The sequence below is a fragment of the Aplidium turbinatum genome, chromosome 4 (assembly GCF_918807975.1).
Source record: "Aplidium turbinatum chromosome 4, kaAplTurb1.1, whole genome shotgun sequence".
NCBI lineage: Eukaryota > Metazoa > Chordata > Ascidiacea > Aplousobranchia > Polyclinidae > Aplidium > Aplidium turbinatum.
In genome coordinates, this window is record NC_137475.1 from 45,262,486 (window position 1) to 45,284,525 (window position 22,040).

The 22,040-nt window shown below is 40.0% G+C and overlaps 2 protein-coding genes across 2 annotated transcripts; both read right to left on the minus strand.

Moving 5' to 3' along the window:
- Positions 1–144: 144 nt before the first annotated feature.
- Positions 145–3,000, minus strand: LOC145768369 (oligosaccharyltransferase complex subunit ostc-B-like). Its single transcript, XM_082579853.1, has 4 exons — positions 2,737–3,000; positions 1,949–2,042; positions 1,038–1,235; positions 145–284 (listed from the first exon to the last, which is right to left on the minus strand). Exons 1-4 carry the CDS (start codon positions 2,873–2,875, stop codon positions 266–268), a joined length of 450 nt encoding a protein of 149 aa, XP_082435979.1. The 5' UTR covers positions 2,876–3,000; the 3' UTR covers positions 145–265.
- A 12,617-nt stretch (positions 3,001–15,617) lies between these two features.
- Positions 15,618–16,753, minus strand: LOC145769387 (ADP-sugar pyrophosphatase-like). Its single transcript, XM_082581006.1, has one exon. The coding sequence runs from the start codon at positions 16,704–16,706 to the stop codon at positions 16,029–16,031; it is 678 nt and encodes a 225-aa protein (XP_082437132.1). The 5' UTR covers positions 16,707–16,753; the 3' UTR covers positions 15,618–16,028.
- Positions 16,754–22,040: the final 5,287 nt, after the last annotated feature.

Sequence of the window (22,040 nt, forward strand, 5' to 3'; positions counted from 1 at the left end):
TATTTTAACAACGGAAATTTGCAACAGATGCCACAAAAGCCGGATTTTACTATATTATATACATTTTGTGAAGTTGGACGCCTTGGGTGACGAACGCTTATATCTGAGTGAGGATTTTGTGCTGCAAATTATCACATTTACATATCACATGAAAAACAGAATTTATTAGCTTCATTTCAGTAAGTCCATAGCCCTAAATATATCGCTTCGAACAAATACTTATAAAACATCTTGATATGCTCAAATATATTTGCTTCCATGTTTCTTAGGAGGTGAGGTATCCCCTGCAAGAAAGGACAGGTGTGAGACAACGCACCAATTGTTAAACGATGGCAACACTTTTAGAAAATCTTTTGAGTGAAAACAGCGGCTAAAATTGATATGTAAGGAGCCAACGATTGGTGAGGGGAACACAACTTGATGCATTTAGTTCGTCATGAAAAAGAACAAGCGAGGCAAAGAAATCCAACCACGGAAAAGCCATTTCATACTGCAACTAAGATTCACTACAATATTAAGTCTGACAATACAAAATTACAAACAAATTCGATGATCCAAGTCTTGAAAATAATGAGTATATAAATTATTAACATTACGCATCTAGTGCATTAACTCTTCATCTGGTACAGTACAACACTAACATGTCATAATCTTTCATCAGCTCGGATTTTTGGTCAATCTATTATATTTCTTCATGTCACATAGTAGACTTCAGTAATGTAGCCTACCATAAGCATTGTCTAATAAAATCTTTCTGTGAACCCACCAAGCAAACTGTCTACTTGAAGCAGTTGACTGTTAATCACACAAACAGTTTACCAGCCTCATTTTTTATCATAAATTGATTTCGCCATCCTCAGTTTAATCATAGCCTTGACATTATCAAACCAAGGATGTTGAGATGGCGAAATCAATTCATGATTAAAAAATGAGACTGGTAAACTGTTTGTTAAGTGATTACCAAGGCTAATGCACCATAAGTATTAAGTAATTAGGAATAAAAATACATCAGAGGCTTTTCCCCAATGATGACTCACGGTAGTTTCATCCTCATGAACACTCGACTCATTCCAAAGCTTATTAAGATTGAAATTCCTCCGATGAACATTAGTAGGGATCGGTTCAACTTGGGGATGTTAGGTGCATTTGACTTATCCAGCACAATGAACCCAAGGCCACCTAGGGAAAACAAGAACGAGGCAGCCAAACCTTCCATGATGTACTGGCCATTGACTCTGTAAAGCAACGAAAGGTTTGCTTGTTAAACACATATTTTTTACATGGCCCTGTAATTTATTTACGCATGTATTTTATAAAATTAACAATACTTTCTGGTATGAATAGTTTCTGAAAATTGAATGAGGCTGTTCACCAGGCATTTAGTTAAATAACATGATGCGTTCTACTGGTGCAAATTAAGCTAAACTATCACACGATGTATAATTTTGCATGTTTAGTTGATTTCAGCAACATGGTCCTGTGTTTTGCCATGCTAGACAGGTATTTACTACCTGGTCTAGCTCCCTGAAAAAGTCATTCGTGTCTGATTGACGAAACGTCGGAATAAAAGCAGATTGTCACTTTATACATCGTGTGATAGTTTAACTTGATTTTCACCAGTAGAACGCATCATGAATAGTTTCTATTATCTACTGTAATAAAAATATAAGTACAACATGAACATGGAAAGAATGAGGTAGATAAGGTCTGACCAAAGGAGGAAGGTGCGGTAGACAAATCGATATGGAGAAAATTGCAAGGAAAGAATCGGCCACTTTCACGAGTGGGAACAAAACCGAATTTAGATGATGATAGAGGACTTTGTGCAGCATCCTAAGACCTTTTTGGCAAAACGAGGTCAAGAAAATGCAAGTCTTCTCTGTTTAGAAATTGATATTTTAATTAAGCAACAAATAGCAGTTAAAAAAATTAATAACTCAATATATACCTGTATGCCAAGAAAGCAACAGGTTTGGCATTTCCTTTCTCATCGACAGTTTGTCCAACACTTGGTGGCTCCACAATCACATCATAAATAATTCCTAGATGAAATAAGAATGAAAGTTTCTGGTATGTTGTGTGTGATCTGTTTAACTAATTTTTTGTTTCAATTTTACTGGGAATTTAAATAATTAATACACATACATTGTTATGTTAATCAATTGAATAGGATGATAATCTTTTGGTGTATTAGTCAGTCACTCAGTTTTTTTATTTGTCACAAACACAAACATGAAAAGAATACAAAATATGCAATAATCTGCTGTGTGTCATATGACGAGGAGACTGCGAAAAGACCAAGCGGTCATCTAGTCAGCAGCCACCTCAAGCTAGGTGATGTAGGTCTAAATAACATACACAAACAATCATACAAAAAATCAAGCATTTTGCTGATATAGATACATAGTATTATTCAATAACTTAACAAAACAAAATGGAAGAGTTTTGTAAACTGTATTATATTTGCTTTAACTAACAAAATCATATATCGGATAACTAGTTTAGCATAAGAATAATTTAAAATTCAGCAACATCTCCATTGATTTTGTCAATTTAGAGGTGTACTGCAGAAAGACCTTCCTTAAGAGATTAACATAAAAATTCACATTCTAGACATGACTTGATTGATTGCCTACTAAAACTGGATGACCACTTTATTTGATTGGTTACTTTGCAGTATCCTCAAGACTACCAAATATGAAATAAGAAAATAAACTATTTAGAAAGTTGAAGTACCTGCAGTCACAAGGAAGTAGGAAACCATTACGCAAGCAAACACAAACATTGGGGAAGGTTGTCGCAGCCAGGTTGGCTTCTTCAACTTGATGTTAGGGCAGACTAGAAATTTGAACGGAATCTCATATACTGCTTCCATTGCAATGAGCTGATAGTTCACCCTCTCTTCAGAAACCGACACTGTCGCAAAGGCACAAACTAGACTCGATAAGTTACTAATCTGCCTGGCCGAGGCCGCGGTTTATCAACTTTGCTGTTTTCACGTAACGCACTTCCGCTTGTGTGAGAATTTTTTGGGTGTGATGACGTCATAACTATTTTTGACATGTTGAGCTTCGTCGCAAAGAAGCCACTCTATCTATCGGTCGACGGGCATTGGAGCCAGGGCCTATGAGAGGGGGGTACGGAGGGTACGGCGTACCCTTGAGGGCCCAGGCCTGTGTTTGTTGGGAGGCCCGAAATTGTCGTTTTATAGTTTACGCGCAAAAATGTTTGGTTAAAACCATCTTAAATGACTGATTTCAAACATAAAAGTTGTTATTTTTTAGTCCTGAGAGGCTCGTAATCTAGCAAAAGGGCCCAGAAAGGTAATCGAGTGCCTTTCGAGAAAATTAGGGGCCCAAGTGGTAATTTAATACTTTACGTGCAAAAATGTTCTGTTAAAAGCACCCTAAATTAAATCATAAAGGATAGCTATTCTCCTGTCCTGGGGTGGGGGAGGGGCATAGTGTAGCAAAAGCAGGTTTGAGTAAAAAGCCCGGGTGTTTTTTTTTTTTTTTTTAAAACTATTTGACAGAGGTAGTTTATTTCACGCTTATTTCACTTCAAAATGAATTTCTGAGTTAGAGCAGGAGCCGGAGAATATTTTCGGAGCAGGACCGGAGCCGGAGTCAAAAAAAGTGACTTCTCTCGTTCACCTCTGCTAGTGCTGGGCATGTGGTGAATGCAAAAGTTAATTAAGAAAGGTTAGGATTGGTCAGATGATTAACTTGATTATGTTTTAACAAGATGTTATGTTTGAGCCTTGGTAGAGAGCTTGGCTTGTACCAGATACATATAACACTCAGTAACGTTAATGGATTTAACATTAAGCACACAAAAAAACATGAAAAAACTACAAAATCCACATGACATACCGGTAGTGTCCTCTATCCTCTTCAGAAATAATTATAAGCTATGTCTAAGAGAAATAAAAAAATGAATTTAAAAATTTTACATTAAAGATGTAGGCTACAGTAAACGACACCTTTCAACAGCAGTACAGCACCATCAATAACTGACACACGAATTCAATGCAGGATACACAAATTGGCGAGGGTCAGATCACATGATATGCACAACACAAAATAATAGTTTTATTGCAGCCTGATACCATTATTGCGCACAGATGCCCAATTCTGCAGTAAAGTGTTGTGTGGTGTGCAATACGCCTATAAGCAAACATCACACTTTTTGCCCAAGACAAAGGGGGCCTGGAGTGAGAGGGGGGGGCCCGAAATGACTCTTCGTACCCCTAGTGAAAATTTCTCTCAGAGGCACTGATTGGAGCCCCACTGTAGCGATCCATTATTTCATCATATAAATTCCCTTTCTTTAACTAAAATGAACCATTTCAAACCATGCGTAATTTCCTAAAGAATTATAATTTTCCATTTAATCTGCTCCCGAAGTCAATAAGAAAAAGGGAACTGATGATTACAAAATGACTTGTTCGCATTTGGCGAGAGCCCAGTTAGACCAGTTCAGCTCTCAGAAAAACATTAAATTGTTTGTTTACTTAAAATGTGATAATTCGTGGAAATGTTTTACTGTTCTGCAATTTCACTATTCTGTAATGTTTAAATTCAATTTGTGTTATAGACCTACAATATTATATGAACGCCTTCTGATAACTTAAAATTATAATTCGAATAACAATTGTGTGGAAATTAGTTCAGGTAGTCAGACAGCCGTAAAATTCAACTCAACTTATAAACAAACATTCTTATACGTTAAATATAACCTAAATAAATATTACCACTCCACCATCTTCTTCACTTCAAAGTCTCTGCTCCTTCAAACGAGCTCCCCCGTCGACTGAAATCAAGACACTTAGCCTATTGTGGATTTGTAGTGCCAGCAGGTCGACTTCTGATCAACGAAGTTGATGAACAAAACATCTCTGCGGCTAATTGAGCAGACCATAAATGGAATTTTGAATAGAACTCAAGTAGGCTACTACCAAACTCCATTCGTTCATCTCCGACACCCGCCCCATCGGCCTGACACTACAAAAACAGGCGTGGGGGCGCTTCAACCGTCTTCGTATCAGCGTCCGACTTTTCCGCTCATCCATTTACCAAAGGAGAATGGCGTATTCCTCCTCTTGTGAATGTGGTGCAAAGGAACAGACCGCAGACCACACCATCAACGACTGTATCATCTTCAAGCCACTTAACGGAGTGGAACTTAAAGGACAGACCCTCGGACCTAGAGGCTAACATGACGAAGACGAAGCCTAAATTTATCCAGGAAAATCAATTTCTAGCCTAGCCTACTCAGTTCAAGATTATTTTTGATTTTTATTACAAAAAGTAAAAATAAATGTTTTGTCAACCCACACAAATCAAATAATAACAGCCAGTGTTGTCAGAGAGAGTGCTAAACAAGTAACAACATGACATTTACCACGTTGAATTTTTTAGCATTTTCGGCTCACTATCATCCAGCCCTCATCAAAACTTTGAAATTTTTTCAAACTTTTTATTGGCGTGGAAAGTAGGCTCCCGTTGTGGTCTAATTTCGTTTGCTTGGCCAAAATTGAAATATGTTGGGTATCACCTCAGCAGGCCATAAGCTAAAGCTCGTAGGCATCTCTCAGCGTACGGTAGCTGCTGTTCATAACCACGAGAGAAAAACCAGAAGGATTACAGTCGAAAGGGCGCCACTCCGAATATTGCAAAGGACACAGCCACATGATCTTGAGCGTTCTATCGAATCAGGGCTCTAACCACTCAGTTGTGCAGCTGGCTTAATTGGAGCAAAAACTATGAAAATGAAAGAAAATATGGAAACCACCATTCGGAAGAAGGCACTTGCTTGGTTTTGAATCTTTATCCTCGGACTGACACAGCCTTAATAGGTTAGGCCTATTCCTGGTAGTTTCGCATACTTGTAGAGGCTCGACGCAAGGCTGGTTACCGAGATTGGCAGAGTGAAGTTTTCCGATTGTTGAAGTCTTGTTGCCAAGGAATTATTCCATTCACTAGGTGCCGCTGAATGGAGATCAGTCCTGAAACGCGTTGCTCAAGCGCACACCCCGGGAGTCGAACCAGCACCGCATGATCTTGAGCCGGGGTCGTAACCACTGAGCTAACGGGGCAGACGACGTTTACGCGCATATACTCTCACTGTGGTATCCACTGGCGCTATTCCGAGCAAAGTGCATTTTATTGGGTGCGTGTGACTGTACAGTGTACAGTAGATTTATTTTAGTGCCTAAGAAGTCGGCAAGTTTCTCGGCAGTCAAGTGTAGCAAGAATTGACAACAATAAACATGTGTTTCGCCCTTGAGGCTCAACGCACCTTCTACACATTTGGTAAGTTGTTACAAAAACTAGTTTTAAAAATAATTTCACAGATTTTTAATTTTGTAGGCTAAAGAATCCCGCGTGAAAAGCACTGTCTGACACCAAGCTATTCTTTGTTGAGCTGCAGGATGGTGGGGCGTCTGCTTTTGCCAGAGACATTACCCCCTGCAGTTGCGCCGTCCGGGTGAAGATTTTTTGTTGGCAAGTTACATTTCGCATCTGCTTGAGTGCAGATTTTAATCATAGGATGAGGTACAAGAAGCCACTTACCCTTAAAACACAGAAATAAAACACAGTGTTCCCGACAATTTTCACCCATTCAAACGTCATATAAAAACAGTTCAAGTCTACTGAATATTACGTCATGGAAGTTACTAGAAAATGTGTCAAAATTCCACCATCGTTAATAAGACTTGTGTCAAACCTGTTTAAACCTGTTTGGGCCTGTTTCGGTTTGAAACCTGTTTAAACATGAATACATTGGATTACATCAGCTTTAAACACCTGTTGAATGACTTCATAATTGTCTTTCATTATTGCGTCATAGTACTGCATACGTGAATTTGAGATATTGATATCTATTCTGGTCATTCGTAAAATGATTGTTTGAAAGTTGGCCGCACTTTTAACTGTTGGCTTAGTGCTTGCTAGCTGGACAAAAGTTCCGTCTTTTATCCAAGTAATCTGTTCTGTAGTGACAGTTTTTCAGTGGTGTAAGGCGTTGCACCCCCTCGTTTTCGGTAGCCGTGGGCTAATTTTACAGAAATACACTGTTTGAAAAGAAGTTCAAGTGTGTGTTTCTTCGGTCATTATATACAGACGAACGGATTCGGGAACTTTATGTTAAAATTTTCCCAAGAAGAGATTATGGTTTACCGCTGTGACCATAAAAAATAAAAGACGAGTTCTTGTCAGTTAGTAGGTCAAGAAGAAATTAAAGCAAGAAAAATAAAAAAACGATTTGTTAGCTGGTAGGCCAAGAAGCACTTGAAGGCATAAAAAATAAAAGACGTTGTTGTCAGTTGGAACTTAGAAGCACAAAGAATAATAAAGAAGATCTTGTTGGTTGGTAGGCTACTGAAGAACTTTAAGCTAAAAAGTAAAGACATATCTTCTCAGTTTGGTACTGAAGAAAAATAACTTTGACAATCATTGGCAAGAAAGAAGATTAAAAGCAATCTATCTGTGCTTGAAGATTCAAGTGGAAGAATCCAAGCAAGTTTTGTGGACTTTTGGACTTCATATACTCGTACAGCTACGGTATCGTGCATTTAAATTCTTTTTTGTATTTTTTACGGTCTTTACAGTTAAGTTTTATAACTTAATTTTGTGTGTTTGTGTAACTTAATTTTTTAATTGTTAAATTTAGCCCTAACATTTAATATGTCTACACTCGGTGGCGACAGGGACTCGACCGCCGTAGACTCGACTAAGTTTAAGCCTGATGATGTTCTTGGTCGGGCAGTCCAATTTGGGGAGGGACCCATTAACGATGAGGCTAAGTCAGTTCGAGAGGCCCGGTATCTTAGACGGGATATTTTGACTCAAATTGGGAAACTTTCTGTAGCCCTAGGTTCTTTGAGTGATAAGCAGGAACTGTTAATTTTTCGATCTAACTTATCTACTTTAGAAGAGGAATTACGGCATTTCCATGCTCTCTTGAGTAAAATTTTTAACTCTGCAATCTTAGCAGAACTTCGTGATAGGGTAGATCCCGAATTTAACTCGTTAAAAAATAAATTCGAACAAAAAGAAAGTGAGTTCTCAGATAGGGGAGGAAGACAAGTACCTTCACGTGGTCCCCCCCGTCAGTAACATACGAAATTATACAAAATACGTATGCGAAACGAAACTTGTCAAACAAGAGCTAATGCTCATACGACGAAGAAGAAGAAGATAGGTTGGATGCTGACATACATCCTGAGGATAGCGCCTCAAATGTAAGCACTAGGATGTCTGAGAGCTCGTCACGAATAGTTGCACAAATTAACCTACAGTTAAGACGAGAGGAGCTAAAGATCCAAGCTGGGGCCGAAGCAAGAGCTGCTGAGGCCGCCGCGAGAACTGAAGCCATACGAGTTGAGGCCGCCGCGAGAGCTGGCCGTACGAGTTGAGGCCGCCGCGAGAGCTGAGGCCGTACGAGCTGAGGCTGCCGCGAGAGCTCAGGCCGAAGCCAGAGCTGCTGAGTTCGCACTCAAAGACGCTCAGTTGAGGGCTGAACAACGTAAAGAGGTAGTTTTAGCTGAATATCGTTCTGAGTTGGGCTCCCGGCGTAGCTCTAGGAAGGGCTCTTCTAGGCATTCCAGAAGTGAACATCAATCGCAGTTTAATTTACCTAACCTTTTCCAGACGCCTGTTCAATCTGTAAGTGGACCAGTACAATCCACATCTTTTCAAGATGTTTCAGGAGGTCTCGGGGCCGCGGCTAAGGGTCTTCCGAAGGCTGTAGAGCCAAGGTCTGTGAATTATAACCGATCTCCTCCCCCAGAGCGTACAGGTCACGGGGCCGCCATTAGCAGTAATGCTTTGCCCCCTTCAAAGTTTTCTGCGCCGCTAGTTGCTGATCGCCCAGCTACACGTAATTTGGGTGGTTGTGAGAGGCGTATCGTGTCTCCTGATTTTAACGTGTTTGAGGATCGTGATCGGGCTGTGCATGTGACTGAGCCCACTCAGCCCCTTAAGGGATATAGCTTGTCTTCTCCCGCTAAATCGAGTTCTCAACAACAGGATTGCTTTTTTGAATACCAAAATAGTAGGACGTTCTTCGATAAGGCGGCCTTGATTGGTTACGATGGTAATAATATGCCATTTGTCTTCTTTAAAAATCGTGTTATGGCCTTGATGGCAGCTTCGCCCTTTAAGGGAACTAGTTTGACTTTGTTGCAAGCAGCTTGTGTTAGAACAGCTGCACAAACGATTGCTAATTTGGTTTCCGACACTCCTGGCTTGTCAGAGGAAGACAGGATAGAAATGTCATTAGCTCGCTTGTCTCAACGTTTTGGAGTTCGTGGAGGTCTTTTCGCAGAACCGGAAATTAGAAAGTATCGCTATGGTAGCAAATTGACTTCGACTTCTTCCAGTGATCTGAAAGAGTTTAAAGATGAATTGTCGCAGTGTCTGCTTTACGCGCAAGCTTATGGTCAGCGTGATAAATTAGAAGGACGTTTTGTTCTGGATTTGGCTAAGCGACTCCCGTTTGACGCTAAGCAGCGTTATCTTGACTTTTTAGGTGATCAGTATGGTGGCACTGATGAGCCTACTTTTCAGAGTTTGTTTGATTTTGTAGTACGGGAGGAAACGCGCAAGTCGACTGATTTTAGCATTATGCTAATGGGCGATTCTGGTGAGTCGCAGCATTTTAAAAAGTTTGGCAAAGGAAAATTGCCTTCATGTCCGGTTAGGCAGACGTCTGTAAAACCCCATGATAATGTCATGTCAGGAAGTTCGCAGTACTCGACTGCTGTTGGCGCACCGCGCGGTGGTGAGGCTAGACGAAAAGACCTGCCGGCATGTATTTGTTGTTCGTCACGTGGTCAAGTTGAATATCATTTTTTGTCTAATTGTAAAGAATTTTTGCGCTTGACACCTAAAGATCGGAGAGATGTCATTGTGAAAGCTGGCAAATGCTTGAATTGTTTGCGCCAGCATATGGTTAGGGACTGTAATCATGCAAACAACTGTCGTAAGTGTGGACCTACCAACGATAGGAAACACTATTTTCTTCTGCATGATTTTTATGTGACGTCACGTGATTCTCTGGATTTGGTCGGTAAAGATGATGCTGGTGCCAGAGTTCCTGTCCGTAATGTTAAGATTGGAAATGTTAAAGCAGCCTTTAACCGCGTTACTGCTGCTCGTGTTTTGAATCCAATGACTGGCAAATCGAAGTTGGTGTATTGTCAGCATGATCCTGGTTCGCAGTTGACGTTTGTTTCGAGTGATTTGGTGTGCGAACTTGGTCTTAAACCGTATGATAAAGCGTCGTTTAAAATGGATACTCTGGCTGGTCAGAAACCTACTTGTGCTGAACTTGTTAAACTCAACATTCAGTCGTTAGAGACGAATGAACTGTTTTGTGATATAACTTCGGTGGTTAACCCAGCTTGGGCTGACGATGTTAAGACTTTACCACATAAGCAGGATTTAAATGGTTTCCGTCATTTTCATGACGTGAATATGTTTCATTTGAATGATTGTAGTACTGTAGATGTACTGATTGGCAACGACAACGCTTATTTGATGTGGGCAAAAGAAGAACGTGTTGGTGAAAATCGCAGTGAACCGCATGCTTTACTCACTCCTCTCGGTTGGTTGGCTTGTGGTGGTAAGTCACCCTTAGTTGAAAGCGTTGCTAAAGTGTGCAGAGTGCAGACGTCTTCAGAGTCGGATGTCATCTCTGGCTTTCAGCGTAAAATTGAGTCTCGCGATATGGAAATAGCAGACCTGAATAAAGTCATTCAGGATTTGACTTTGCAAAATGAAACCTGTGAATTGTCTCGCAATGATATTTTGGCTAGAGAACTTGTCGCACCGAATATTGAGTTGAAAGATGGTCGATTTGAGATACCTGTACCGTTGAAGGAAGATATTGATTTACCTAACAATTTTGTGTTGGCGTCAGATAGAGCTGCTGCTTTAAGAAAGAAAGCTTTAAAACAACCTGAACTTCGTGATTTCCTTACTGACACCATGAAAGATCTCAAATCTAATGGCTATATTGAGCGTGCGGGTGAAGCAGGAAATGTCAAGGGATTTGAATGGTATTTACCATACTTTGTGACGTCACAATTAAAAAAGCGCATTGTTTACGATGGCAAGTCTGAATTTCGAGGAACTTGTGTTAATGATGTAATGTTTTCGGGTCCTGACTTGTTAAACCCTCTGGTAGATGTCTTGGCTAGATTTCGGCTTGGTAGATTTGGTCTCATGGCTGATGTGACTAAATGCTTCTTTCAAATAAAGTTACCTGAGTCGCAGAGGGATTTGTTTCGTATATTGTGGTTTGAAGATGATGACCTTGAAAGTGGAAAGATTGTACCATTTCGTTTTTGTGTACACCCTTGGGGAATAAAGAGTAGCCCATATATCGCTTGCTTGGCTATAAAGAAAATGATCGAGCAGAACCCCAGCGGTGCTGGTGAACTAACTCTCTGCAATATTGCAGATAATATGTACATGGATGATTTTATATTTTCGGCTGATAGCTTAGAGGAAGCTCAGCAAATCACTCATGAATCAATTGCTTTGTTTGATAGCCGTGGGTTTAAACTTGTTAAGTGGAGTGCTAACAAGGAGTCTATGATTGTCTTGTCAAATTTGGATAATGAGATGCTTTCACCTTTGATTCGTGACATTGACTTTCAGACTGAAAATATGACTTTGCCATCAGCGAAGACATTGGGTTGTGTGTGGCAAACCGAGTCTGACGAGATGCGTATCGCATGTTCCTTAAAGCCCTTAGCTAAACACACGCGCCGAAGTATGCTCATTGCTCAGTCAGCTTGGACAAAATTTTGATCCGCTAGGCTTTGGAGCGCCATTTTTTCTAAAAGCACGCCTTATACTTCAGCAATTGGCGATAGACAAGTTTGATTGGGACACCGAGGTCCCTGACAGCTTTGTTAAAGAGTGGGAGTCGTGGCTTCGCTCTTTGGACCTGCTTAAAGATTTTTCGTTACCGAGATGGTATTTTGCAAACTCTGGTGTGTGCAGTCCGGATGATATTGTCTCATATCAATTGCATGGGTTTAGTGATGCTTCGAATCAAGCTTTCTCTTCTGTTGTTTACTTACGTAGACTGGTTAACGGAGTTCCGAGTGTGTCTTTCGTTCTGGGTAAATCTACCATTGTTGTAAAAAATCAGTTTTCTTGGCCGATAGCTAGGAAAGAGCTTGTTGCCGCTTTGAATACAGCAAGACTCGTGAAGCAGGCCTACGAGGCATTGAAGATGCCCGACTGCAGTAAGTATTTTTGGTGTGATTCTCGTACTGTGTTGCAGTGGGTTAAAAACCCTGATTTACGTTTGAATAAGTTTATTACGCGTCGAGTTGAGCATATTTTATTGTTGTCTGGAGCCCAGGATTGGCGTTTTTGCCCTACCGATATGAACCCAGCTGATATTGGCACAAGGCCAAATCTTATTACAAAGAAAGAATTTCGAGAGTTGTGGTTAAATGGTTCTAGTCTTCTCTACCAGTGTGAGGAAATTCCATCTGTAGAAAATGCCACTTCAGTACCTGTCCATAGCCTATATCTTCGTGACGAAGAGGAGTCGCTTGACGTTGGACAGGGTGGCCTTCACAAATTGATCGAGGCCGCACCTTCTTTGTATGTTATGAAAAAGAGAATCGCTTATTTAGTCGCCTTTGTTGAATTTTTGTGCTGTAAAACGAGAAAGCGTAGCTTTGTGAAGCCAAAACTGGACGCCTCTTATCTTAACAGTGCCTTAGACTTGACTGTGAAGCTTGTTCAGAAGAGCGTGTATGGCGATGTGGTACATTTAATGACCAAGCGATCGCCGGATGCCCTTGAGGAAGTGATAAAGCGGGGTAGTGTTGGCGCTTCGCAACGTGAGAAGGAACGCTTAAAAGAATTGCGTTCACTTAAAAAGTACAGACCTTGTGTAGATGACGCTGGTGTAATCCGCATTGAAGGGCGCTTAAGTAATTCTCCCGAGATCTCTCTTGAAGCAAAGCATCCGATTGTTTTGCCTTCGAAACACCCCTTCACTAGGCTTGTTGTACTGTCGCATCATAATCGAAATGCGCACTGTGGAGTACAGCACACTTTGTTGTCTACGCGACAGAATTTTTGGATCGCTAATGGTAATGCTTCCGTGAAGAGGTATTTTAATGATTGTGGTGTATGTGCGATTGAGAAAGCACGGCCTATAAGGCAGCTCATGTCTGATTTACCTTTGTCTCGCACAACTGCGCATAGGAAACCCTTTTTTGATTGCGGCTTAGACTATCTTGGACCTTTAACATTTGTTGAAGGTAGAAGTCACAAAAAAGCTTGGGGACTCTTGTTCACATGTATGGCATCTCGAGCTATTCATGTTGAGCTGGTTACGTCATTGTCACTGAGTGATTTTTTACTTGCCTTTACAAGATTTACAGATTTACGTGGGCAGGTTAATGCAATCTATTCCGATAATGGAACTACCTTTCAGGCAGCATCTAAGAAGTTACCCGAGTTGATAGAATCAGCTGAATTTCACAACGCTCTGAGACAGAGAGAGATAAACTGGGAATTTATACCTCCGTATGCTTCGGCGCAAGGTGGCGCCTGGGAGGCAATGGTAAAACAATTTAAAATCGCATTTTTTCACATTTTGGACTCTTCAGTACGTAAGCCCAGTTTTATTGAACTGCTTACGTACACCAGTAGTGCCGTTCGGATCGTGAACGAACGCCCTTTGGTACCTTTGAGTGACGACCCTAGGGATTTTACTGTCATCACCCCTGCCTCACTTTTGACCCCATACTGTGCTGTTGGGCAACCACATGATCGTGACCAATTAAGAAGGGATTATCGGTTCAATTTGTCACTTTCTCAGCAGTTTTGGAGTAAATGGATCGATTTTTACTTGCCAGGTCTTCAGGGCCGGAAAAAATGGCTAAAAATGGCCGAGAATTTGGAGCCTGGTCAACTTGTAGTGGTAGGTTCTCTCCAGGACATTGGTAAACGTGGGAAGTATCAACTTGGGAGGGTGCATGAGGTAGTTCCACAAATTAGGAAAGGGAAGCCTGTGGTTCGTAGAGCTAAAGTTGCCGTCTGCAACTATGATGAGAGTACGGGGAAAGTGAAAGTAGACTGTGTGTTGAGGGATATTTCGTGCCTCGCCCCCGTAAAGAACACCTAAGTGTTAGGGTTTGAGCCTGGTTTTGTCTGCGGTGGCCGACACTTGTCTGAGCCCAGAACAGTCGGTTATTAGCGCAACCATTGTATATAGCGTCATTTTAGCGTGTACCTATGGTACCAATTTCATGTATCGTCGTGTATTATTTCGTATTGCTGTTCATTCTTTGCATGCCCTTTGTATTTGCGTATTAACTTAAACGTGAGTGATTCAAACAATTTGCGTATGTATCGTGTGTTTTATTCATTGGCTCAAAATTGTCGTCAATTCTTTTTTAGTTATGCCATGTCAGACTGTCATAACTAGGGGCCGCTATGTTCCCGACAATTTTCACCCATTCAAACGTCATATAAAAACAGTTCAAGTCTACTGAATATTACGTCATGGAAGTTGCTAGAAAATGTGTCAAAATTCCACCATCGTTAATAAGACTTGTGTCAAACCTGTTTGGGCCTGTTTCGGTTTGAAACCTGTTTAAACATGAATACATTGGATTACATCAGCTTTAAACACCTGTTGAATGACTTCATAATTGTCTTGCATTATTGCGTCATAGTACTGCATACCTGGGTTTTTTTTTTCGGTCATTTATCGGTCATTGACCGATTTTATAGCAAAATGTCAGAAAAAAATATAGTCAATTCGGTCAAAATGTCCGAAAAAATGTATAGTCAATCGACTATATATGACCAAAAATGACTAAAAATGACCGAAATAAATAAAATTGACCGAATTTTTTCAAGTCATTTCGGACAAATGACCGAAAAGTCTCAGTGAAAAAAAAAACCCAGCTGCATACGTGAATTTGAGATATTGATATCTATTCTGGTCATTCGTAAAATGATTGTTTGAAAGTTGGCCGCACTTTTAACTGTTGGCTTAGTGCTTGCTAGCTGGACAAAAGTTCCGTCTTTTATCCAAGTAATCTGTTCTGTAGTGACAGTTTTTCAGTGGTGTAAGGCGTTGCACCCCCTCGTTTTCGGTAGCCGTGGGCTAATTTTACAGAAATACACTGTTTGAAAAGAAGTTCAAGTGTGTGTTTCTTCGGTCATTATATACAGACGAACGGATTCGGGAACTTTATGTTAAAATTTTCCCAAGAAGAGATTATGGTTTACCGCTGTGACCACACAGTTTCCACCAAATGCGCATAAATATCTTAGTGCTACAGTGAGTACGCCTATTTGACACGCCCTTAAACGTTGTGCTGCGGGGGAGGGTGACTAGTCTTCACACCCTATGGTCGACGTTGCCTTACATACGAGAGTGGGAGCTCCCGATGCTGGGGTGCTTAGCGAAGGCAAGTCGACTTTTGTGTTCTACCAGAAACAACTTAGGTTTATGGTACCGAAATAGAGCAAAATCCCGAAAGCGGATCAAGCTGTTTCGTGCCACAGTGCCTCGTTCATTGATGTGCGCATGATGTAGCAGAACACTGTCATATCCTAATCAGTAATTGTATTATTATCTCAACAATACGCTGTGCTTCAAATCTCATTATGAAAAGCATGGTTGTTGTAACCAAAGCGATCTATGTTGTACAATTCGGTTGTCGTCACAAAGCAATAACTTTTTAACGTGAATGTAGAGCCAGTTTAAAAAACACTTTTCCTTCCTTTCTTAGTTACCGTACACAATTTTGCATCATGAACAAGCTGCACAAAATAAATGAATAAACACAAGCGCCAGTGCAACACGGCCACGCTTCAGGCGGTAAGAAGAAATTAAAATAAGGCGAAGAAAATTTCAACAACACATTCACCTTTAGATAAGGCAGGCATAAAGCCAACAGAAATGTTAATGCGACAGGCAAAGCAATTTTTTGTCGCTATTAATAGCAATGAAGGATGTATGGGTGAATTTCAAGAAAATATTTCAAGGGGTTTTTCATAATTGCTTAAGCATGCTCCTAAGTTCAAGCCAATAGCAAAAGAATATAATCTAGAATCAATCACCACTTTCTCAGGCGAGTCTTGGATGAGGAGATTAAGTCGATTAAAAATATCTCGAACTGGCAATACTACAACTTTTATATATTCTCCATCATCAAGGTGTTGCACAGAGTTAACATTTTGATGATCATCTCCATCAATTGAAACACAAACAGTAGTGATAGTTGATGTCTCACAACCCGGGTCTAATGATGTGGGCAAATTCAATTCTGGGCCATCGCAAATCGTTCCCACAAACCCGGTTTCTTCGTACAGCTCTCTGAGTGCTGCTGCACCTGCATCTTTATCTGTTTGGTCAACTAAACCAGCAGGAAACTCAATGGTATAGCAACCTAGTGGTGGCCGGAACTGCTTTACAAGCACAAAGCAATTGTGGCGCAGTCTCCGTTTCAACACAGCAACCACTTGAACAGAGTTTGGAGCGGCATCGTTTGGAAGAGTGTTGGCATATCCTACTGCTTCCCATTCTCTCTGCGTTCCTTGTGGATCGGTATATTTTATTAATTGTGTATTCAACCATTTACCATGATGTACAATTTCTACTTTGTCTACTTTGCTGCAAGCAGCTTCTTCAGCATCACCGTTCATTTTGATGTATATACAATTACAAAACCAACAAAAAGCTAAAAGTAAAAATAAATTCTGTTTTGAACTTTGTAAATGGGTGAATATATATTATCATATATCCACAGAACTACTTTTCTGAAAGAAGTCGAGATGGCAAAACAAAGTAGTTTATTTCAGTCTGGCTTCATATCTGGTATCGCATATTGAACAAAGCAGAAAATATAAAAGACATAACTTGAGTGACAGTCACATTACTACAACACCGGAATGCATGTAATTATTTGCGACATAGCCTAGACAAGCATGTAATTGTTTGCGACATAGACAATAATTGAAAGATTGATACAAAAAAAATATGCAACAACCTGTTTTTTTTTTTCGATCATTGGCGAATTTTTAGCAAAATGTCTGAAAAAATATAATCAATTTGATCAAAATGACACAACAACGCTGTTTCAAAGTTTCGCTGAGAAACACAACAACGTTTCTCAGCGAAACTTAATGTTGTAGCTAGTCAGGAAGTGCAAATTTTGGTTTGTATCAGCTAATTGAAAGGAAATATTTTCATCAGAAAAAATGACCGAAATAAATAAAAATGACCGATACAAACAAAAACTTTTAGGATCATTACTAAAAATTTTAAAATGTTTGCGGGAACTCCGATCAACCCTAACCCTTTTAAAATGTTTGCGGAAACTTCGATCAACCCTAACCCTTTTAAAATGTTTGCGGAAACTGCAGAAAAACGGAAACTGCGATCAGCGACTTCGGCTTTGTTCTATTTTTATCTCTCGATCTTTTCAGTTTGTTTGTTTGTGGAAACACTCTAACCCTAAATCTTTTAAAATGTTTGTGAAAACTCCAATCAACCCTAACCTGGGGATGCACAATGCAGAATACCTGGCTATTCTAGAATAGCCTACTTAATTTCGAATCCAGAATTTCGAATCTATTCTGAAATTACGCGGCAATTTTTTCCAAATGATATCGAACAAAAAGCAAAAATATTTGTAGGTACATTATTTTGAATTGTATTAGTATCACATGTCAAAAGAGTACAACATAATGATAAATCAAGCATCATACGATAAGGGTTGCCAGATTTTTTCTCAAAATAGTGAACATTTTGAAAGCGAGCGACCGCACCCTCTAACTACTACAAAAACTTGCTCATCTTACTGCTTAGGCCTATAGTACAATAAACATGCCACAGTCATAGTAAAAAGATTGCAGTACACACAATATAAACCTACTGATGCTAAAATGGCAAGAAAAGTTTGCAAATACAACTCTGATAAACAATCCATTCATACTAACTAATCTCAACTGGATACAAGTGTTGCTGCTCTATTGAATCAAATGACATAGTAATATAGCTCATCAGATTTCTTAAATCATAAATCTAATATTAATCATAAATCGTGCTGGCCAAGCCTGGCTTTGGCGAAATTACACTGGGGTAGCATTAGTAAGGGTTTTTCCCCAAAGCACCAGACTCATGTGCTTTTAGTCTCTAAGCAGCAGAAGTGTATGAAATATGTGGTTAATCCAAAATAAATTTGGCTAAGATATATTGACAGAATTGTTAAGAATAGCAGAATAATGAACATGTTCACTATTACTATTAGCAAAATAGTTTACAGTGAACATTTTCTTTTTTCTTTTTCACGAATCTCCTTTTTGAGCTACAGGTACTTGCCAAAAAAAAATTGGTTTGTTGTTGGGATTGGTTTGAATCGTGTTTTGGGTAATTTTGTAGAATCTGGCAACTCTGCAAGGCTTGCTTTTTTTTAAAGGCCTACTAAAGGAAATTTTCAAACGAGAATTAAGCATTTAAACCATGGGTGACGAACCTTTTTGCGGTCGCGGGCCACTTTGTCAAATACACATGAGCTATCGGGCCACACAACTTTTTAATCGTAACCTATAGACCTGGGCTAAACAGGCGGACCGCGGTCCGAATCGGGACCTTCTGGGTGTTGATGGTGGACCTTGAGCTTTTGGAAGAATAACCTCACAGCCACGTTTCAGGGATTCTTTAAAACAGATTTATACTGAGAGGAAGCCATTTTTACTGTGATTATCCTAGTTGCTGGGGGACTTCGACTCCCAGACTCCCCAACACTTTTTCAGAAGTCCAATTTTTATTGATTGATTGAATCTTTATCCTCGGACTGGGAAAGCTTCTTGCAGAGTTTAATCCTGGCAGTTTCGTATACTTGTAGAGGCTTTGAATCACGGACGCAGGCCTGGTCACCGAGATTGACATAGTGAAATTTCCGATTGTTGAAGCTTTGTTGCCGGAGAACTATTCTACCCCTTAGATGCCACTGAATGGAGAGCAGTCCTTAACATGCGTTGCTCAAGCGCACGCCCCGAGAGTCGAACCAGCGCCGCTTGACCCTGAAACTGAAGTCACGCGCTAACCAACTGAGCTATCGGGCGGGTCCATCGAGTTCGAGTTATACCAATTCGAGTTACATTTCACGTAAAAAAGTGGTTTGGTACAGATAGTTTAACTTTCGTGGTTGCGTGTGAAATAATTTATTCACCGGACCGCTAGAAATATTCAACTTATCAAACTGGACCTTTGTTAAGATTAATTGAGTAGCCTAACCCTGCTTAGACTAACCTGTTCAAAATACATTTTTATTCAGAAAAGCCTAACATGATATCCAGCCAACAGTTTGTTGAACATCAAACTTTGTTTGCTTGCAAGTCAAGCAAAAAACATGACTTCTAAACAAAGTTTGGCGCGAAACTACCAGGAATAACCTATCAAGGCGTTGTCAGTCCGAGGATAAAGATTCAGAACCAACCAAACGGATATGGAATCTGGAAAATAGCAAAGGAAAGGTGTATGTTAGCCTACCAGTGAAGGCAAAACACAGCGTTGAGATGTCTTTTGTCTTTAATGGATGAGCGATTGTCAAATTGTTTTGCGGGCCGCACAAAATTCTCTGACGGGCCGCATGCGGCCCGCGGGCCGCAGGTTTGTCACCTCTGATTTGAACCTTGGTAAGTGGCTATTTTTCCATACTTGTTACCATGCTACAATCAGGTCCGCCATGATAGCTCAATTGGTTAGCGCGTCACTTCTGAAGGAAGAAACTTCAAGATCAATAGCGGCGCTGGTTTGACTCTCGGGGTGTGCGCTTGAGCAACGCATGTTAAGGACTGCTCTCCATTCAGCGGTATCTAATGGATGGAATAATTCCCCGGCAACAAGACTTCAACAATCGGAAACTTCACGCTGTCAATCTCGGTGACCGGGCCTGCGTCAGTGATTCAAAGCCTCTACAAGTATGCGAAACTGCCAGGATTAAGCTCTTCAAGAAGCTTTCCCAGTCCGAGGATAAAGATTCAATCAATCTATCAGGTGTTGCCAGAGTAAGGATTAAAGTTAAGAAGGGTTAAGGTAAGGGTTAGAGTTAGGAATAAGATTAGGGTTTTGATCTTTGCACAAGACTAAAAAGAAATGGCAGTGGCTATTTGACCGGCGCCGGTCTTTGAATCTGAAACACTATTTGACCGGCCATGACGTCACTATACACTCATTTTTTTCTCTTTCAAAGCAAAAGACGACAAGCACGTATATAAGTTCTAAATTCGACAATTTTATTCAACTTGGTCCGTTGTGCGTGCGATACTTCGCCGGCTTTTATTCTAGAGGGAATGAGTTCGATACTACCCGGAAGCGTTCTTTATTTATTTCTTTTTAACTAAATTTTGACCCGAAGTGCATTTTTGTAGTCAATGTTTAATTTGAGTTGCATTACATTTACATACCAATGCCATTTTTTTAAAAGAAGCATTGTATATATCTAACTTGTTAAGAGCAAAAATGTAATGCTTTGTTTGGCAAACACGGATTGATGTGAACATCAATCAATCATTTTATTTTTCGTCATTAATGCGTCCGGGACAAAAAGGATACTAACTACAAAAATCGATATAGACCTACCAGCACGTTAATGAACGGGAAAAGGTGGCAAAACCTTGAAAGGTTTAAAACAGGGGTTCCCAACCGGTGGTACGCGTACCACTAGTGGTACGCGGGAGCTTTTCAGGTGGTACGCGAGCAGCTCTCCGTTGCATGCGATATGTAGTGGTATTGTCAAATAAAGTAGGCCTATTGCAACAATTATTTAATTTGGAGTTTCTAAAATATGCGAACAACACTTTTATTTCTTTCCGTACTAAATTCTCTGCACTCAGTAAGCTACTTTTGTCGATCTTGCTCCCGGCTGTCATTGTTATTAATCAACTAACCCCAGGCATGGGGTTAGTTGAAAAATCAATTGTATGTTTGTTTATTTCAAATTTTCATTAAAAGCTTATTATAATTGACTCAATACTTATTTTTGGTTGTATGATAGAGGACACCATAGATGATAATTTAAGCCACTTCAAGTTGTCAGGTTATGCACCAATTTTTTTAAATTTCACTTTAAAAAAAAAACTTTCCGACTAGCCCCACTCTCCCCTACTTGATAAAATTCAGGGCTTTCAGACAAAATTAGGTCTGTAGAGTAGAAGAGTTCAAAAAGGAAATTTTGCGACTCATATTTACGCAAATTTTCCAACATTTGATGATTGGAAAGTCAGTAGAAGTCGCAACGAGATTTCTGACCTCGAAGTCGAAATATGCCAGCACCTTGCCGTCTTAAAAAAGAACTTTGACGGTTACTTCGAAAGTGAAAGTTTTAACAGTACCGGTACTGCTCTTTGGATAACTCCTCCCTTTGAAGCCAAGTTAGAAAGTATTACTGACAATGATCTTTGCAAAGATGAATTGATTGATCTTCAATGTTTAACAACGCTTTGTTCCAAATTCTTATCGTGCAATCGTGACTTTTCCAAGTTATGGTGTGGATTAGTCGAAGAGTTTCCTATGCTGACTAAGCGTGCATTTGGAGTTATTATACCTTTTCCAACTACTTATCTGTGCGAAGCAGGGTTCTTTTCGTTGTTGACTATTAAAACAAAACATCGATCTCACTTAGTTCCCGAAGACGGCATGCGAGCAGCTCTTTCAACGACTGTTCAAGAATCTCCAAAATTGTTCTTGGAAAGCAAGCACAAAAGTCATTTGAGTAGACATTATTTTTCACAGGACCTCGTCAAGAACAATCGTGTCTTCGGCAAAAGACAGCTTGTTTTTGGTATTTGCCAAAGTAAATCCAGACAAAAAGGATGTTTTGCATGGTGGACTGGACATGATGACATCACAAGGGGCCACCAAAACGGTGGGGGTAAATTTTACTTTTTTTTTTGGTAAAGGGTATACGAGACAAAAAAGGTTAAGAACTCCTGGTCTAAACCTTATTACCGTAATCTTGTGTTTTTTCATTT

Bases quoted from the DNA above. Each gene is read 5' to 3' on its own strand.
- LOC145769387 (XM_082581006.1), bottom strand. From the start codon at position 16,706: ATGAACGGTGATGCTGAAGAAGCTGCTTGCAGCAAAGTAGACAAAGTA.
- LOC145768369 (XM_082579853.1), bottom strand. From the start codon at position 2,875: ATGGAAGCAGTATATGAGATTCCGTTCAAATTTCTAGTCTGCCCTAAC. The intron at 2,043-2,736 runs GTACTTCAACTT...TATTTCATCTAG, and splicing joins CTACTTCCTTGTGACTGCAG to GAATTATTTATGATGTGATT. The intron at 1,236-1,948 runs GTATATATTGAG...GTTGCTTTACAG, and splicing joins GTTGCTTTCTTGGCATACAG to AGTCAATGGCCAGTACATCA.